Here is a 20,897-nt window from a genome sequence, read left to right as displayed (position 1 = left end):
ATGCCATTCTCAAGCAAATTAACTCCTGTGTGTTCACTGTGCAAGGTTGTTTTGAAATGCTTTGGGAGTTCCTGTTAAAGCGAAGCAAATTTTGATGATAATGTAAGCAGAATTGCAGTGCCTGTGATGTGAGAACTGCAGCAGGTTGCTTACTGAAGGTTGGAGTTTTCAGTAGGATATCTGTATGTGTATTCTGGCCACTTCCTCCCTGCTCTCCCCATCCCATACCCCACCCCAATAAAGTGCTTTTGTTTTGCTCCTCGAGGATCTCCTCATAAAGATGAGTAATCTATTAACAAGCAATTGACACTTGCTGTATCTAAACACTGAAAAGTGGTCTGTGTATATATAAAATGAGTTTAGGGCAAATTGGGGCAAAGCTGAATTAAATCTTAACTTTACATTTCTTCCTTCAGTTTATTATGGGAGCTGCTTAGCTATGCATTTAGGATAACGGGTCTGTGGAAATTAGGACTGGCATACTTGAAGGGGGATGGAGTATCTGATATGCACTGCATCTATTTTCATCATCAGGAACTCGGAATGTAACTTAGCTCTTAAGCCCTTTTTGCATGTTTGGGACAGGTGGGCAAATTACTGTGTTGATTTGTAAGTCACAAACCTGCTAGTTAGATCAACCCACGGCTTAGTCTCGTCAGGGGCAGCGAGATGCTCTGAAAAAGTTACCATAAAACTAACTCATGGGAGTTTATACCAAAGGTACAGTTGTCAGATAGTTTATCTGCCCTTTGTAGAGAGCTGGGAACCGCGGAGTCAAAATGATCGTTGAGTTAGTAAGAGAATCAGGAGAGTTCAGAGCATTTTACCACAGAAGGGAGAACTATTTGTTTGTTTATTATAACGTGATACAGACAGATAAAATGTTTTTGCAGTGCAGTGACAAAACTAGGAACAGAAATGCAGTATTCCTGATCTGCTGCCCAGTGTTCCTCTGGGCTGCCTTTCCTTTTCCTGGGGAAAACTGCTTCCAAATGAGTAACTTTTACTTCCCACCCCTTCAGGTGGGTAAAACAGAAAGCATATCAGGAGCCCATGACTGTGTTTTCCTTGCTGAACTGATCACGGTGAGGATTTATTCTAGTAATTGAACTCTCTGAAAAGTTAGCTACCTTAAAATCTCAGATGCGTTGCCTTTCTTCCCCGCAATGTGAGCTCCTCCTTCCATCTGCAGTGTTATGCTTGCAGAAGGACCAAATTTAATCTTCTTCTAGAGGCAACTTTTCAAGACATAAATTTGTTTTAAATTTAAAATCTGGTGTTTTATGTCCTTGAGGGGGAATGTGTCGTGTTGAGAATTGTATCCATTTCATAGCATGATGCATCACTTGTCTCTCGCCCTGAAAGGTACTTTGAAAATATCAAATAACAATTTTAAGTTAGGAAAGCTATTAGGGTTCTTTTTTTCTTGAGCTGTATGCAATTGGGCTCAAGAACTGATGATACCTTCTGAACAATATGGCAAGTATGTGGAACTTCTTAGTAGAACAGTGAACTACATACTCCTCTGTGCTGGTATGACTTACAAAGGTTTCTGCTGAAGGAAACACTCTCATGTAGAATTTTTCTGAATGTTTAATGCAGACATTTCTTTAAGTGAAGGCATGGGTTGAGGCTTTCTCAACCCACTGATGCAGTGCTTCAGTTCAGCTCCATGTTTTCTGTTCCTTTCATTGAACCGGGCTGACTGGAGGAGTTCAGCCAGTGGAAAAGGGACAAGTGCTGACTGTTAAGCCTGCTGATGAACTGGTGCTAAACACCTCGTTTTCAGCTCCATGCTGTGTTTAAGATGTGCAGCAAAGATGGATAAGTAATTGAGGAAGTTGCTGTGAGTTATAGTAATGCCTGTAATCAGACTTGCTTTGAGAAGTAATTAACAGTTAGGTAGTATTTGTGGAAGACAGCCACAGCTTTGGCTCTGCTGCTCTTCTCTCCTTTCCAAAGAGCAAGGAGCAGCAAGGTGTATGTAGCAACCTAGCCAAATATGTCTTAAATAGTGTGTGAAGAAAAAACTTCACACGTGTTTTTAATTAATAGTGAAGAATAATGCTGAGGAGCAGGAAACTGAAGAATGAAGAAGACCAAAACTTCCACTGAGCCTCAGCTGATGCAGATCTTGATGATCTTACAGGTGTTTTCCAACCTGAATGGTTCTGAGTGTTGCTCAGCCCTTGCCCTGGCGGAGGGCTGCTCACAGTTGTGATGGTGGTTTTCCAGCAGAGTTCAGAACATAGATGTCTGAAGGAATGCAGAGTGAGCTCACTGCCTCAGGTGGGCTTTGTTGTCAGCTGGAATGAGCTGCTGGCAGAAATGGACAACACTTCTCTTGTTGTGTGTTGTGAATCCAGGAGCTCCCTTCAGTGCACTGTGGCAAGTATCCAGATCAAGTAATGAAAGGGCTTCTCCAGGCATGTTCCTACCTGCGCGTGGTGCAGAAGGGCTTGCAACAGAACGTTATTTTCTCGTTGTGTTACATGACCTACACTGATACGATTCTGTGAAGGATCTTTTAAAATGGGAAGCTGAAGCATAATGCAGCCAACTGTTGGATTTTCCATTGAAGGGTGTTAGGAAGTCAGCAGTCTCAGGATGGCAAGGATACCGTTCGTTTCTTTTTGCTGCTGTGTTTTTTGTTGTTGTTGTTTAAATAAAGACTCCAGTGTCAGGAATTTCCTGCTGTATGGCTCTGTTTTACATGTAAGAGATTGGATAATGTGTGTGCATGGAGAAATCATGTTCGTTGATGCTGGCAGGAGAGCAGCGTTAGGGATTTTGTGTGAGCTCTCACGTGCCTGTGTGCAGTTGCACAGGAGCTGCCACTCTCCCATCCCACCAAAATTCAGAGGTAATACCAGTGCATTGGGCTCCGTATGGGCATGAAAGCAAAGGCGTAATACTTGACTTCTAGCACAGAAAATGTAAACCATTCTGTATCTACAAAATTTGGGTTGGTTCTGGTTTAACAGAGCAGAGCATTGCTACTCTAAAGGTACATCTGGGTGTTGACCAGGTGTAAATCAGAGCAATGCTGTGTTAACTTCTGAGCAGGAATCACATGTGTGCTTAAAACAGGGGAGGTGTTATCAGTTTTCTAAGACTGGTTTACTGTTAGTCAGCCATTCTGCAGGCTCTTGCTCCTTATTTATTTTAAAGTTTCTCTTTCAGATAAGGCGGGTCCTTGTGTTTTGGAGCTAGCCCGGGAGGACTCTGCAAACAGTGTTACTTTAAAGAGAAATTTGAGAAGGTGGGATGGATGATAGAGTTTGTCTCAGGCTGTGTTTGAGATGAATGCTTTAAGCCAGTGTGAGCTGGCACAGCTTCAGAAAGAAATCATCTTGCTTTGCCCTTGCCTGCTTGTTCCTCCCCCAGTCTGTCCCCTGCCTTCTATCAGCCCAGGTGTTTGTGCAGTTACGTGTGAGCTGGGGAGTTAATCCAGTTGAAAACAGGCCAAAAAAGAAAAAGGAAAAATATTTATTTTAGGTGGTTCCTTAGGCAGTTTTGCCACATCACTGCACAGGTAGGAAAGTGGTGGCTATAGGTTGCAACGGAGCCAGGCTGAGATTATGCTTTGTTCACGTTGGTGCAAATTGCCAGGAAGCAAACCATAGCTTTAACATCTATCATTTCCTAAATCTTTTTTAACGCTTGCATTTGGAGCTTCCTGAGAAGCAGAGTGTGAATCTCATAGCTGGTTTTCCTTTGCCTGTGCTTGGCTGGATGTGATTTTTCTCTGCTCCTGGTTTCATTCAGTGCTCTCTCCAGCTGCAAACCTGGCTGACTCGTGCTGTGTAGAATTCCCCACTGTTAGCTGAGAGTAATTCTTCCAAATCTGCACCTCTTCTGTTTTGTGAAATGTCCTGGTACAAGTCATAAACACTGTAGGCTTTTTATGTGGGGAAAAAGAACAAACTAAAAAACTGACCTCCTATTTAAGTTGTTACTATTGTCCTCCTTCCCAGCTGCTTTTTTATGCCCTCTCTGTTACTAACTGGCCATGCTGTGCAGGTTTTGGACTATATAGCTTCACCCTCACTTATGTGTTTGAACTCCTTTCAGGCACACAATGTTTTCTGCAGTCATTTCTACTATTTACAGTTTCTTTTTTTCTTGCCGCGTGAGCTTTGCTCCTTTCCTGGTGCCTCTCTCCTATTCTTGTCTGCCAGCTCCACTCTTCTTTTAAGTTCTTCCTTAAAACTTGCTTCTCCTAGCAACCTCTCTTGTTTTGCCTCACCAGTGCTGTTCAATTTACTCTTCAAGGGGAGAGGGTCTTCCTTTCTTGCTCAGAGACGTTTTGTTTTCTGAATGTAGCCAGCTGTTGTTTATACATGGTCACATCATCCAGGTTGGAGATAAACTCAAGTCTCTAAAAACTTAATATTTACATTTTCTTTCTATGCTTTAATTTTCCCCAAGCGCACTAACCAGGTTATCTTTTGGTGGTGTCGTTCATGTAATCCTTGCATAGCATCCTGAATAAACAAGGCAGCAAGCTTTTTTGGACAAAAGTATTTATTTTGTTCTGTTTTTCTTTTTTGGTTGTGTTGCACTGAGCTGTAAATTTACATGTGACTTTGTAAATACTCCATAGTATCACACAAAGCAGGTTGTTTACTTGGAGTCAGTAACTCTTTGGCTGCAGCCTGGCCTGAACTCTTTGAAGACTGTATTCTCTAAGGGCAGCATTTTCAAAAGAGCTGAACACTGACTGAATATTCAGCTAGCCTAGATTGCTTTTGGAAATGTTACTGTAAATGGCAATGACTCTGAAGAAAATTATTAATAAAAGCAACAGCATTAATTTTGTGACAACTGAGTTATACATGTGTTGGGGAATTAGACGCTTAATGTAGCTTGCAGGCAGTGGGTTCATCCTGTGGATCTTGTGCAGAATTCAGCAGCCCTCTTGCACTAGATTTTGTCCTTAGTTGCCAGGTATGTAGAGTAGGAGAGGGAGACAGCTTGTGTCAGAGGCCAGCTCAGCCCCTGGGTGAGCCAGAAGGCTGCTCTTGTCACCCTTGTAGTTGAAGTGACAAGATCAGGCAGGCTGGATGCAGACTGAAATGTCTGCCTGTCTCCTTTTTTAATAGATCTGCCCATGTAGGTGGCTGTACAGTGCTGGGCTACCACCATGGCTTTGTTATAACTGTGGATGTAGAGGTGTTCTACATTCAGAAAGGGAGCTATGGTGGTAACATGCTGGTTGATCTGGGGAAGTGATCCAGCGCTGCTTTTTGTCCTCAGCAATTACGGAGTTTAAAGTACTGGTTTTATGCAATACAGACATGCAGTTATGTGCAAAGAAGAACAAAACAAACAAAACCCACATAAACCCAAACCACAGGCAATATGCAATTTTTTTTCTGATGTATTTGTCTTCACATAAGATAGCTTTTTTTTTTTTTTTTTTTAATGAAAATGGCTTTTGTACTTTCCAGTTTGATTTAAGTGCTGTCTTTACATGTATATGCAAGTGCTATGCAAACTTGTTCTTTGCAAAGTTAAGAAACTTTAGAAACTGCCTCCATAGGATTTCAGCCTCAAGGCAAATCTTTGTGAGAGTTATAAGAAATGAGTTTACTACAAAAGAATTGGTTTGGGTTATTCTTTTCTAATCCTGTTAGTTCAGTGTAGTTGGGAAGAGAAATGTTTTTAGAAAACAATTAGTGCTGTCAGTCACTTTTAATTAATTGCTAATTAAAACAGTGGAAGTTTGTAAAGCAGCAGAGATTCTGTTGCGATAAGTCACAATTAGCAATCACTTGCAGTATGACAATACAGAAGGGCAAGGATATGGGACTGGAGGATGGAGAATTGGGTTCAGGGCCAGGCAAAGGCAGTCACTAATTTTCACCCTGGTATCACTCCTCTTTGTTGTCCTCCAGCTCTTCTATCTTATCTCCACGTGTTATCGTAGGTGCTTCTGGGAAGTTCTCATCTCTTATGGAGCTCGTACAAAACATAACGTTGAAATTGCAAATGTTAAGTTTCATTTAAAGTTTGAGAGAAAAATATTTTCATATTCAGAATGCTTGTTGTTTGCTTGTCACTTATCTGTCTTATTAAGCTTTGTTTGTTTGTTTGTTTGCAGCCAGCTGAATCACTGTTGCTGAGTACAGAGAAGGAATTCAGGTTTAACTATCCTACATACCTTTGGAATCTGTTAGGAGTTTTTGTTAGAAGCAGAAAGTGTTTTAGCCTCAGCTGAAAGGAGTGAAGCTTCACTATTGGACAGCACAGCTCTTGCAGACATCACAGTTCTGCTGAGTGGCTTGCAGTCACAATTCCTTGGCATTAATCTTTCTGTGGTATCACTGATTGTGTAGTAAGCTTGTAAGCAGTAGGTACAAACTTGAAGGGTAACTTAAGAATACTTCAAAAATAGAATGAATACACTCTTCTCCCTCTTCTCCTCCCCCAGAAAAACCTAAAAAACAAACAAAAGGACGTCACCAACCCATAGCAGTGCCTCCATCCTCTCTGTGCTGCTTGTGTATACCTATCTCTTCCAAATATGGCCCTACATATTGCACTCTGACACACTCAGGTGGGCACAGTAAAAAGCCATGAGATTGTTTGCGGGCTTCCTGATTGTTGTAGGTTCTGTCACACATTAAAACCAAGACATTTTTAGGAGGGGTGACAACTCAATCTCTTACGTATTCCTGCATCTCTGTATAAACTTGGTTAGGTGGCATTTTTACTTCCTGATTAACGATCCCCAAAACCCAAGGGGGTTTTTATCCATATAAGTACTTTAGAATTGCTGGCATATATAAAATGTAGGCCTGTCTAAAAGACAAATGCATGCTTGTTTTGGTATTTTGGGTTTTAGGTTTCTGGTAGTATTCATTTCATCACGAACTTTTGTTTCCTTTGGTACTGAGAATAAGATCATTGTTACAGTGATTCATTGTGTGCTCACATTATCCACAGATTACCAGATTATAAAGGCAGAAGGGGAGCGCTCTGACCGCTCAGCCTGACCTCTTGCATCACGTTGGTCAGAGGATTCCCTTGAATTAAATCTTTTGAAGTTAAGCCTTTCGACTCATCTTGTTTGGTTTCAAAGTTGCCAGAGGTGGCCGATCAGCTTGCATACCTTGGTGAAGTCAGCTAAAAAATAAGCACAGAAAAAAAAAAAAGCAGCTGAAACTGGTTGAAGTTTTCTTCTTTTCTTTCTTTTTAAGTTGGGCACATTTATAGCCCCAGAGCCCTTGTGTTTATATTCTGTTACTTTGCACGTATCTATCTACAATATCAGTAGCTTTCTGTCTCTTGGAGAACTTTTCTGTGTGCTAGCAGTCTCTGTATGTAAAATTATCGCTGTTTTCTTTCTGCTTCAAAGAAAACATTTATCTTAGGATTGTATAAATTTTGAGCACATATTGAGTATTATCTGCAGTTTTCAGCTGTTGTTGTATGTTCTCCTGAACTGTTCCAGCTCTGAAAAGGAGTTTCAAAACAACTGCCTGTTTTTACAACTACTTCCTGCTGATAATTGTGCTCACAATATTCACAGTAAAGGCCAACCCATTGCTACTGCGTGACTCAAATTTCCCCTTTGCTTTTGTTTTGCTGTAGTAGCTACACGTCTAATCATTGAGAGAGTTTGCTGGAGGCTACATTAAATGAAATCCAGAAATGCCACATTTTTACTGTGACCTTTGTTTACCATTTTAGTGGACACTGGAAGTAACTTCTCTATGAAGCAAAGCAACTGTATGCTAAAGCATCTATAGTGTGGCTCTAAATTGTTGCCTGAACCCTGCAAGTGAATTTCCCAACTTCTTAGCTTTCGTCTTGTGTCCCTACAGTTGTGTGCACCTTCTCTGTTTCTCCTAACTTAGATTAGAGAGTAGGCTTATTTTTCTTGCAGTCATAAAAACTGAGCACTTGCAGTATCAAGTTTGGCTCTTCCAACAGTTGCAGTTTGATGAGGGTGAAGAATAAATTATTGTACAGATTTCACAACTCTTAACTGAAATACCTTGGCTAGAAAAGTAGCTTTCTGGCTCCCCTACGAGGTGCATTAACCTTTGGCAGTGATTCAGTCTCAATGGCAGCTTCTGCGACCACTTGCTTTGGCATTGCAAGAACCCCCATCAGCTGCTTTTTGTTTGATTTTTTTTTTTTTTTTAACTCCTCCTTCTATTTAATTTTTTTCTTATCCCTAAATTGTGACCAAATCTGTCAAGTACAAGTGATAATTTTAGTTCTCCCAGTGGTGGAAGTATCTCAGTATCTTATGGTATCTCAGTGATGGGCAAATGGTAACTGGACACTTCAAGTCAGTAATGCGGTAGGAACGCTTTTAGATCTAGAATATTTCTCAAGTGTAAAATTGCTGTTGTGATTTCTTTTTTAGATCTGTTTGAGGAGCTGTCAAGAGCTGTGGTTTCTTGGCAGTTTCATTACTAAACTCCTTCCATTTTCCACTTTCTCACTATTTTGGCCAGAAAGTCACATTTAATTCAGTATTACTTTGTGTAAATTTCAAAGCTGTATTTTTTCTTTACAGACTGTTTGTGTTAGCAATTTTCTTACTGTGTTAAAGATTACTTTAATGCCTTACATATTTTTTTTCTATAATAGGTCTGGGATTTTTTTCAGAGACTGAGATTTCACCTAATTAAATATCCAACTATTGTGATTTTTCTTCTAATGCTAAAATTCACTTTCACCAAATATTAACATAACGTATTGGATTTTGTAGTAAATTCGGAGCACAAAATTCATGTAATTTAAAATGCAAACTAAGGATAGAATAAAACTCCTTAGTGAACAAATGTTTATGTATAGAGCGATTACATTATCTGAATGATTCCACTGCTGGTAATATTTAGGAGAAACTTATACAGTGTCATACCCTAAAAACATAACACGCATTACTGATACTTGCATTGCTGTGATGTACCAAACTGTACTGATGTCCCAGTGTTTCTTAATACTGAATTTCTCCATGCATTGCCCCATAGAAAACTTCTGCCTACGTGTTTTCTTCACCTGCCTCCCTCCTTAGGCTTACTTTGATGCTGCTTTTAATGGTAAATCCGGACTCCTTTATGACAGGTGAGGCAGCCGTGGCTGGCTGATAGCTGGAGCACGTGAGCAGTACTTTGGTCTCAGCGAGAGGGCCACCTTTGCCCTTTAAGCTTAATGTTTGTTTGGCCTCCTTTTTAGGATTGAAGACAACATGTTTAAAAACGGGCTTACTTTCAGTAAAATCTGATGGAAACTTAAGGTAGTTTTGGCTCCTTTGAACTATTGTAAGTGCCAGGTGTGCCCACAAGGAGTAGTGGTTGGTGACTTGATCCCACAGTTGAGTACTGGGTGATGATGAATTTGAAAGTAAAATCATAGAATCGTTTGAGTTGGAAAGGTCCTTTAAAAGTCATGTGATCCAACTCCCCCTGCAATAAACAGGGACACCCACAGCTCCATCAGGTGCTCAGAGCCCATCCAGCCTGACCTTGAATGCCTCCAAGGGCAGGACACCCACCACCTCTCTGGGTAACCTGTGCCAATGCTTCAGCAACCTTACTGTAAAAAAACAAACAGCCAAAAAAAAAAAAAACCCACCAAGAAACTTCTTCCTTATATCCAGTATAAATCTCCCTCTTTTGTTTGAAATGATTTCCTCTTGTCCTGTTACAACAGATTCTGCTAAGGAGTCTGTCCCCTCCTTTCCTGCAGCCCTCTTTTGGATACTGACAGGCTGCTCTCAGGTCACCTCAGAGCCTTCTCTTCTCCATTCTGAACAGCCCCAGCTCTCTCAGCCTGTCCTTTGGAGGAGCTGTTCCATCCCTTGGAGCATTTGTGTGGCCCTCCTCTGGATGCACTCCAACAGGTCCACATCTCTCCTGTACTGAGGACTCCTCATTTGGATGCAGTTCTCCAGATGAGGTCTCACAAGCTCAGAGCAGAGGTGCAGGATCGCCCCTCTCCCTGACCTGCTGACCACGCTTCTTTTGATGCAGCCCAGGATACGTTTGGCTTTCTGGGCTGTGAGGACACATTGCTGGCTCCTGTCCAGCTTGTCGTCCCCCATCTTGTATTGCTAGTAGGGGTTGCTGGGACCCAAGTGCAAGACCTTGCACTGGGCTGTGTTGAACCTCATGAGAAAGTCCTGAACTTGTAAGCTAGCCTAGGAAATGAGTTGATGTTTTACATTCTTAAAATACTTTCACACTTTACTTATCTCTTTACAATGTTGTTATTTGTTGTTACTGTTCTCTCCCTAGGCTGCAAGATAGGGTGAGTAGTTGTACATTGCACAAGGTGTCTTTTTCTTTCAGACCACTACTTTATATCAGCAGCTTGAGCGGTGACTGCAGCAGCAAGTGCTGGCAGGAGTTTCTGGGGTGCAGAAGTGTTGCATCCCAGCACCTCACCTGTATTTGCGTTCTGCTGCAGTTTAACTTGGGCTTGTTCTTCCATTTTTTGCCTTGCTAATGAAATTTAGAAGCAGTTGCATTCAGTAAGCGTTTATATTCCTTGACTTCTTCACAGACATGTTACTGGACCTCAGTGATCTTCTTCAGGTATTGTATCTATTTTCTGTGGGAAAATTCTCATGATAAGGGTTACTTTCAAGCAAAGTGCTGTCAGTGTGGGCTATTTGTGATGCTTTAATTTCTCTGTAAGATTTCTGAATTGGAAAATCACTGGGTTTGTAACTTAGTAATTGCTTGGTGAAATTAAATATCGAGGTATCTTTTGCTTTTAACGTTGCAAGTAATGTATCAAGAGTCAGTCTGCTTTCTTCAGGATTCAGCGTCACTGCAGTGGCACAAGGTCAGTTGTTACACATTTTTAGCATAACAATAGGAGAAGACAAAACTCTTTGTAGGTAATATGGTGTACACGGATCAGTGTATGCCAGGGACTTGTTTTATGAACCATATTTTGAACAAAATGTATTTGCTCTTTGTGTGGAAATAGAAAGCTCTGCTGACATACGCTGCCTTACTCGCATTCTCCATGTTCGAGCTGTTTTACATACAATGTGAGTAGGTTAGTTACATCTATTTTTGTCCTCCCAGCTGTCTTGGTAAATGGCATCCCTCTGAAGACTATTTATTGCTTAAAGCAATCTACTGGAATTACAATAATCAAATGAATCTTTGATTCTTAAAATTACTAAGGTTTGTTTTGTTTTTTGGGGTTTTTTTGCAAGCTCTTATTGAATTATTTTGATTGCTTGTAAGTAAATACTGCATATGTAGATTGGGGGGGGTTTATTTCCTATTAAACAAGTGATTTTACATAGCAGTTGCTATGAAATAGGATGATTGCAGTAATATGGAGTATATCTGTCAAATGTGAAGAAGAGGCATTGAATCTGGAAAAAGAAAAGGATGTCCTGTTGGCAGGGACAAAGATTGAATGATCTGATTTTGTCCCTTCTGTACATTCCAGCCTGAAAAGGTGTCGAGATGGGGCACATATGATCCAAAAGGTTAAAGGGGGGTAGCTGAAGAGATGGGAGAGCCAGGAATAGATCAGTGGTATGGAAATAGCCCTGGAAAGGAGAAGAAGATGCAGTGTTTCTTTGTTGTGAACTTTATTTATGTATTTAACTGTGTGAGGATTTGACAGCCTCAATTTCTAGTTTCTTAAAGATGAATCTGAGCTAAAGGAATCTTAAATGTCCTTGTTAACTGTAGTCAGCCAGAAAGCTGTGCTGAGGAAACCGGAAATAAGCTTTTCAGACTTCCTCCAGATTTCTCCTGTCAATCCCAGTTTGTTTTATTAAACAACACAAAAAAGTAAAAAGAAACCAACCACCCTCCATTTTCTATTTTAAGTCAACAGCATATACATGCTTAAAATGAAATTACCTACAATAAAAGCTCCGTAGGTGATTCTTAGTTTTTGATGCTTTGTCTTCCTCTAAAATTAGTGACAAAACATTTACTAACCAGACAGAAAAACTTCCCTGCGTTGTGCTTTAGATCAGTCTTTGCTTGCAGGAGGTATGAAAAGTAAAAGCAATTGGTTTATTGGATGATACTATTACCTTGAATTGAATTTTTCATTCAAGGACAGTTCTGCTATTGTGAAGTTGGGATGTGAATATCATTAAAGAAAAAGGAAGGCTGTTAGCAGAAGTGATATTGCTTTCCAAAATATTTAACATGTTTGGAGTTACCTGCACAACATTTGTACTGCATGTAACCATTCGTTTTTCTGGTGAAATAAGAAAGGTGGCAAATTTGTATCAGGAAAAATAAGTCTGAAAAATGGGTACCAGACCTTCATGAACTCTTGTGCAGATGCTAACAGCCAAGTTTGACCTTTTTCTGTTAAGTGTTCTACTCAGTACAGCTCTGTTGCTGCAGGAGGTAAACTGATCTACAGGATTGTTAATTGTGTGACCGTAGGAATTTTTTAGAATAGAATAGTTTGGTTGGAAGGCACCTTCAGAAATCATTTAGTCCTACTGCCAGTGTTTCTTTTGAAGAAGATTAACAAAGCATCCTTCTGGAGGCTACCGAGTAAGTGCAGAACACCTTGAGATAGATTTTGATGTGTTGAGTGGTGATGGGAGGAAGCACGACTGCCTTTCGTGCACTGCTTCATCTAGTAGCAAAACAAAGCGAATCTATCAGCAAAAAGCTTAAAGGAAAACCTGTGGGGAAAAAAAAAGCACCCGCTTCTTTCTCTTACCACCTTGCAGCTGGGCACAATATTTGCTGTGCTGTTCTGCATCTGTGACCTTCAGTATCTGCTGGGAGAGCTGAGACCTCACAACTGGTAGCCGGTTGGTCCCAACATAAGCAAGTTGGGGAGCTGAAAGTGAGAGTCTGTTTAAAAAGCCCTTTCAGTTTTTCTCCTGTACTGATGACTGAGATGGGGGAGTTTGGCTTATTCCACTGGAGAACTATTCCGTTTCATAACAACTTCAGCAACTTCAAAATTGCTGTCAGAATGAAATAAAATGCCCTTTTTTTTTTTTCATTGGAAAGGCCAGCTTTTTGTATTCTGCTTTCCATTTTATCTCTAGATGAAATATGTCCTATGTGTTGGAAACCTCCCATGGAAAGTGTCAGATTCAGCGTGCCTCTGGTACGCTCAGACTTAAAAGCACTAGCTAAAACTGAAAATGTGCAGAGCAGCTCTACATGCTCCCTGTGCAGAGCAGAAAGGCATGCTGCATGTTGATTGCGTTGGACGGATGATCAGTCACCACTCCCTGACAGGAAAGTACTTGTTTATATTTTCAGATATTGCATTTTACTTGCAAATACAGTCTTCAGAGCGGTCTATAATCAGGCCCTTTGTTTGCTTTTTTGTTATTCCAATCGAAGTGACAGGACTTGCTTGTTGAGGAGAGCTGAGAAGCTTGTCTAGCCTTGGCCCAACTTTTGAACAGTTTGAGTTTGCTCATCTGTTTCAGAGCGTTCATTCCATTCACCTGGAGAACTGTTTGGCTCATGTTTGAATGCTGTCTTTCCAATTCTAGGAGACTCCACTTTCTTTTTTAGCCTCTTGTAATCTCCAGTGTCGTGGTCTTTGCAGTGCAGTCATAAAAGACTTCAGGAAGAGATGTTGGCACTGCTTTGATCTCCAGTTTCAGCCTTGTCAAGTATCATTTTAGTGCGCCGTATGGTGTGTCCTGCTGTTAAATAAGACTAATGCTGCCTGAAGAGATGTTAGAATCAGGCCCTATAGAGCAGCGCACGGCAGGAAGATTAGCAGCAACCAGCATAATAAATGAAAATGAGACATTTCTGCCTTGATATCAAGAAAAGGTTTTTCACGGTGAGGATAGTCAAGCTTTGGAACAGGTTGCTCAGAGGAGTTTTGAAGTCCCCTCCTTGGAGGTTCTCCAGACCCCGTGCCACCTGCTCTGTTCTGGCAGTGACCCTGCTCTGAGCAGTGGTTGGATTGGAGACGTCCTGAGATCCCTTCTTACCAGAGCTATGCCACGATTCACGGTGAGGGAAGAAGGTGTACAAGAAGAAAAAACCAGTACGTGCTACTTGTCTGTCTGCTCCTTTGGTCTGTCTTCCACTTCAAAACATAACTCTTATCCTCTTTGATTTCTTTCTGTTCAATTTGTGCAGTCAAGTAACAATGCTTCATTGTCCAGAAGGATCATTATTCTGAATTATTTTGGGAAGCTTGTACATGTATTTATTATCTTTACTATTTATTCTATTTTTAAGGCAGCACTGGGCCTTGCTGATTTTTCTGTGCTTGTCACCAATTCCTTCCTTACTTTGTTGCACAGATGGTATAATTCTGATTTACTGTACAGCTGTGGTGTTGGAGGAAGAATGGTAGGACTAGGATGTGATTAGTGAAAAGTGGGTTCTCTCTATGGGGTCCCTAGAATGAAGGCAGAGCTTTAAAATGTAGCCGAAAGGAAGCTGCTTAATTTTAATTTGTGTCTTTTCTTCAGCTGCACTCTGACAAGCTGGGTTTTGGGCACATTTGTGTTTTCTTGTATTGTTTCTCTTTTGAGGTTAAATGTGATGTTCTGGTTCTGATATGAACCCCCAAAATAAGACATTTCAGGAGAATGGTGAAAGAATATATATATCTAGTTCTTAGGCAGTACTTATTTGCTTCAGTTTTTAATACCCTTTGTTCCTTTAAAAATATTAGCATGTTGACTGCATTGCCTTTATTGCCCCCTTGCAAATTGCTATGTTGATTGAGTTAATTTAAACAACCTGGTTGGGACCTTCAGTCATTACTATACTAGAAATGTTAATAATGAATCAAATAACCACAGGTGCCTCTTCCCCCAGCAACAGACACTCTCCTTAAAAACTCGTTTGCTTTTCATGCTTGCTTAATTATTTAGGCAAGCAGCCATGGTTGTTTCACAGTGTGAATTCTCATTGAGTTCCAACTGCCCAGTCTTCATCTTTCTGAACGATGGAAGAACTTACCATCATCACCACTTGTAATGTTTTTCCACAATGCTGTGCCATGATCATGAAAAGCCTTTTTAGAAATTGCTTGTAGTGAAAGGGTATTGATTTATTAATTTAGAAACATGAATGAGGACTTTTGCTTGACTGTGATTACAACTTTGATTGCTACTGTCCAGCATTTAATGCATCTGGACCTGTATGAGTGGGGGATTCCCTTGTTTCTGAAAAGAGTTTAAAATTCTGGAATGTGTTAGGCTGATGGACAGCTGAATTCCCATGGTGCTGGTATGGAGGTGTTTGTTATTTGTAGAAGTGGAAGTATATTGGTATTTGTGAACATGTCGGGCGTGATCTGAAATCAAGAGGAAATTATGAAAGGATAAGAGTCCCTATGGAAGTGTCCCTTTGAAATCAGCATCTGATGACTGATAGATGTGAAATGAAAAGTCTCTGTCTCCGAAAAATACTGTGAAGGGCAAAGAGTATAATAAGTAGGAGGATTTTTCTATAAAGATCTAAGTGAATAATTGGAAACCATTCCTTCTCCAAGTGCCACTTTTAGCTGATACAGAGTGTTCTGTAACAAGACAGAAGTGTTGGTAAAGGACAACATCTTGTAGGATCTTGATTTCTCCTGTAAAGACTTAAGGTTAGAAATGGGTTGCTTTGCAGTTCCCGGGTGAGCGTGTACTTCTTGTCTGAAAAAATGTCTTACTGTTCAAGAAAAGAAGGACAAAAAACAGGACGTGGTGGCAGATCCATATGCTTACAAGTGCATTCCATTGAATGTGAACGGAATGTAAAATAATGTAGTAAAATATGAGGATGTGCAGATATTTTAGAATACCCACTATAGAAGAGGTTGATGCTCCTTTCTTTTTGTATTAAGTGTTGCTGCTCAGGCCTAATGCTTGCATCTAATTTAGGGAATTTTAATATCTGATCAAAATATGAGAACAGTACAGGGATCACAAGTCTTTGGAAAGTCAATGAAACAATTGCTGCACTTTGACTGAAGAGAGTTTGGGAAAATTCTGGCTTTCATTTTGATTCTCATAAATTTAAGAAGTGGGGAAAAGAGACCAAAGTTAATGTGTAAGCTTCAAAGCTGCTGCTGTTCAAGTCTCAGCCAGAGACATTGTTGTAGAAGGGCATTTTTGTTTATTCAACATTCTAAGAACTCATAAAATTAGGTTTTATGAATGCAAATGTCATATGGTTCTAAATTTGGAACATGAAGCTTCTGATGGATTGGAGTAGATGAATTTTTATTACAAGTTCTTAACGACGAAAACTAGACATTCACGTAGCCCACTAAATTAATCCCTTTAATTTTCAAAGCTTAGTGGTGTGCAAAAAATGTACCAAAGATGAATAAAGATAGGCTCTTTCTGTGTGCTACTACATATCTGTAATTTTTCCATCTATCACAGGAGGGGTGTGTGTGTACTGGTTCAAATCAGTGACAGTGCTATTAAATGTTAGTGTGAGGGTCTTCTGCTAGCAGTGGAAATGATGTGCCTTGTTGAGCAAGTCATTACTGATTTTGGGGTGAGCTTTAAGCTGTACTGAATACCCTGCTTAGAATATTTGGTAGGTTCCAGGGATGATCAGTGTTTTGTTTTATGGGGCCCGAAGTATTTCTTGAACTGATTTGCCAGGAAAACTGGAACCAGTTGAGTATTTCTGATTCTTTCTGTGCCTTTACACTGACATTCAAGAAGTGTGAGCTCCAATACAGAGCACATAATGCGCTGAGCATCATACCTTCTTTCTGAATTGGTAGCATGCAGATACTGCCAAGTGCTCTTGTGATCAAAGGAAATACCCTGATGTACCATTTCAATTTGAATTTATTATTTTGTGTAAATACACTGCCTACATCTTGCAGTCGGGTCATAAAACACTGCCGACGCAGGTGAGGTGGAAAAGCAGGTTGGGTTTGAGTGTATTGTTTCCCAGAGCATGGATCTGGAGACCTTTAGGCAGGGCGAGGATGGGAATTTTAAAGTAAAAAAGTCACAGCAGTTTTATAATGCATTTTTCTTTGCTTCAGCTTTAATTCAGCACTTGTTTTGTTAGTTAGAACATAGCTTTAAAAACAAAAAACAAAAAACCCTGTCTTCTTATGTCTCTTTGTATTTATTTGTTCTTTGATGATTGCATTTCTGGAAAGTTTCCTTGGGAGGAGTTTCGTATAATGACGTGGTTAGATGGGGATACGCATGAAGAATTTTGGATATCCTGGCAGAAAATCCAGAGGGAAAAATACTTGACTGAATCTGAGGCTTTCTCTAGACTAAATTGAAGGAACTAGATGAGTTTGTGACGCTCTGATGGAAACATTGCATGTACTTGGCTCCACTGAAGTAACTTTATTGATTTGTGCAGTGAAATCATCCTTGCAGAGCAAGATCTAAGTGATGAGGTTCAAGATTTATAGTAACTCAGTCAGCCAACTTAGAAGGCTGAAACTACAGCCAAACCCCCACTCTTTATGTTAATATTTTTTGGACAGAAGGTCAAAACAGTCCATTCCAAAGTTGCAGTGAACGTAGAGCATTGAAAGCCAGCTGAAACACTGCAGCTATTTTGCTTTAGTAATGTCTCTGTGGCTCATGGAAAGTCACGTGCTCCCAAGCTCCTGTATGAATTGCCAGATTCAGTAGATGCTTATTTTTCTCTGCTGAATTCGATGACTTATTTCCTGAGTACGCTTCTTGTTCAGAGGTTATATTTTGTTTGCTTCCTTGCCATAGAATAGTATTGCTATGTCATCTGGCAAAAGGATGGTCGTATTTCAGACTGCACTTCTGTATGGGATGGGCCAGTCTAACCATCAGTCGCACAAAGCATGGAATGTATCCAGTGATCTCCACTAAATATGGACTAAATTAATGCCATATCACGTACGCTTACTTGATTGAGCATTTACTTTCAGGATGTGTGATAATTCTGAGGATTTATTTGAAATCTTCCCTTTTTCACATTTGAATTCACCCACCAAAAAAAATCACGCTAAGAAAGTTTTCGCGTGAAGAAGAGCAAGGCTAGGTGAAAGCGTGCCAGTATTTTGTTTGCTTTGTCACTAACTTGGTGAAACATCTATGTGCTCGAAGGGAAAGCTGCTTTTAAACTGATAAAGCTCTTTTCTTAAACTGAAGGGCAGTGCTTAGTAACAGGTTATGTATTTCCATGGACAACACCAATGTGTCATTGGCTGCTTAGTGAACACGTTCATCACCATGGCACAGGAAGGAGAGAGGCAGTTCTGTTGCATGAAAGCAATAGAGAACACACTACCAGGAAAAATAAATAAATAAAAACCTCCACCTTTTTGTTTGTTCAGGAGGAGAATAGAGTTTTTAATACTGACTTCAACCTTTATGAGTGCCTTGGGAAGCAAGGTGAGCATGGAGCTTCGTGGGAATGTTTGGAGCTAATTGGGAATTGAAGAATATCCTGCCTTTCTTGTTGACCACAAAACACATCTTAAGATAGCGAAATAAAACTTCCTCAGACTTTACAAACACAGCTGTAATTGCCTATGCCATAAATTGCAAATCAGAGTATGAAGAGCAGCTCCTCCCATCACTTTACATCCTCTGAGTTTGAGCAGTTGGGGTGGAGAGCAGAGAGTGGTGGGGTGGAAAGTGGGGCTGTGCTGGGCTCCTTAGATTTGCTGTGCTTTAGAGTTGCTTTTTTTTTTCAGGTTGGTTTGTTGATTTTATTTTTTTTTTAACTGATGAGTGATGTGGGTCAATGTCCAAACCCATCAGAACCAACAAATAACCTAGGGGCGTGTAGCACTGCTACTTTCCTTGGTAGAAAAGTTTGGTTTGCACCTGTGCAGCACTTAATTATCTCACTTAACATGATTGTACAGAGCTGAAATTTGCACCAACTTGTGATTATTTCCTGAGGGTTTGTTATATCACAAGATAAATGACCCTGTAAAATCTACTTATTGCTTTAAGATGTTAGGTGACAACTGAGAAGTTGTCCAAGTACCACAGAACATCACCGAGTCCTCTGAGGAGCATAATGAACAGCTCTTTGTAGGTTTCTTTCACTATCAACTCATGCTTTGATTTCCAACACTTGTGCAGCTTTTGATGGGCACCAGGTTCTGCTCTGTACCTCTGAATTTCTTGTATTACTTGAAATTCTTAAAGCAAGTTGTTTAAGATTTCAGAAGGTTGGTGTTTTTTTTTTTTCCTTTACAATTAAAAGGTGTGTTGAAAACATTTGTGGTTTAAGATTTAAATAATGATTTTTGTCTTTTACCAGGTGAATGTCTATGTGCTGGGAAAAACTTTCCTTCTGTTGGCAAGAGAACTCTGCATAAATGCTCCAGCCATAGGTACTTCTTTACACTTTGACTTTCGGGTATATTTTTTGCATTATTTCTTTAGAAGTATCTGTTATGAATGCGTAGTACTGATTTACTAAAGTGGTAACTTAAAATGAAGCTGGAATCTATCCATCAATACTGATCTCCTTTATGTAGGACCTTAGAGGTGGTAGATGCTGTCCTCTTGTACAGTTTTGATGCTTTTTCTGCAAGTAGCTTAGGCAATATTAAGAAAATTGATGATACATGACAAATGTGTGCTTATCTGCAAGTTTGCATTGGCCTGTAAAACTTCAGTTCCACAAGAACATCTTGTAAGCATTTGCTAAACAGACTATCAGTCCATCACTGTAGTTGCAGTGTTCAGTGTTTGAAATATAAGTGACCTGAAGGAAAACAGGGTGCAGCATTTTCAAAGTATGCAGCTTTTTCCCAGGTATTTGAATAGCTTTTTAATTAATAAGTCAGTGTTCAAATCAAGCACACAGTGTTATGTGTCAAAAGGGTGAAAAGCTCTTGTCTAGGTTGTAGCTTTTGAGCCAAGGGAATTCATGCCAATTCCTGCTATAAAAAAGAGAGGTCTTGTGACTGTTGCCCACCTCTGTGCAGAATTCTTTTCCCTGTATCTTAACCCACCATCACTCCCACTCTCCTTAATCTGTACTGAGAGAATCAGATGCCTTTGTGCTCAAGAACACATGCATCCTCCTTCAGATGTACTCAGCTGGTCACATAACTGTGTTCCTGCTCTTTCAGTTTGCAGCAGCTCCCATACTGAGCATCATCATAATGGTATCCAGAAAGCAGTATACAGGCAGGTCACAGCTAATCTCCCATTGTTGCAGTGAGCAGGATTAGTTGGTAAATCAGTTAGCACAGCCTGATGTCCTGTACACACATCTTGTTTCCAATAATTCAGTTCCCTTATTTCTTTTCCTGTTGTGTTTTTTTGTTGTTGTTGTTGTTTTTTTCTGAGAGGCAAAATTTTATTACAGTTTAGTTTAAAGGTAAGAAAAGAATAATGCAGCTCAGGTGAAAAACAGAGAACTTGAAGTTGAAGGTAGAGGTACCTGTTATATGTGCTAAAAAATGGTAAATTGGATCATTGTATGATTACAATATTTTTATAAAGAACAGTAAGAACTTCCCATTGGTTCAACTGTAGTGGTGGTCAGGTGCTTGAGGAATATACCTATCTTAGTCTCTGAGAAAACTGAAGGATGCTAGCTATAAAAATGACTGATAGCCCCAAAACTACACAGGGAGAAAAAAGGCCTGACAGCTTTTCCTTATGGTGGCTTCCCTCAGTAATTTTGAGTGACCGTACTGTAAATCTGTCTGCTCCTAAAGGTGAGATGTGATGTATATTTAAGTAGTGGCTGTCAGTGTTACAGCTTGTGACTGCACGAGGCTTTATCTGTCTGCCCTGACACTGGCTGCTCAAGTCTGGTGCATTCTGACAGTGCAGGTGTTACTGCTGCTGTTTGCTGGGCAGGGTGGAGGTTAACACACACGATGCCAAAAGCAGAATGCAAACAGACACGAGGTTTCATCAGTGCTCAGGTTTTTTCTGTTCAGCTCAGGTGACCCACAGCCAACCTCTGAGCCTCCTTCCTCCTGTCCTTCTTGGTGAAGGA

General features: G+C 40.2%; 1 protein-coding gene across 3 annotated transcripts in view; it reads left to right on the top strand.

The window, feature by feature from the left end:
- BRF1 (BRF1 RNA polymerase III transcription initiation factor subunit) overlaps window positions 1–20,897 on the top strand; it is a 166,342-nt gene that overhangs the window by 55,691 nt on the left and 89,754 nt on the right. For all 3 annotated transcript variants that reach the window (XM_048950213.1, XM_048950214.1, XM_048950212.1), the window contains 2 exons: window positions 10,528–10,559; window positions 19,197–19,269. In XM_048950213.1, the coding sequence (XP_048806170.1) occupies window positions 10,528–10,559; window positions 19,197–19,269 (105 nt within the window). The remainder of the gene's footprint in view (window positions 1–10,527; window positions 10,560–19,196; window positions 19,270–20,897) is intronic.

This window comes from Lagopus muta, chromosome 6 (assembly GCF_023343835.1).
Source record: "Lagopus muta isolate bLagMut1 chromosome 6, bLagMut1 primary, whole genome shotgun sequence".
Classification (NCBI taxonomy): Eukaryota; Metazoa; Chordata; class Aves; order Galliformes; family Phasianidae; genus Lagopus; species Lagopus muta.
Note: the sequence above shows the minus strand (reverse complement) of the source record. Positions and strands in the feature narration are given on the sequence as shown.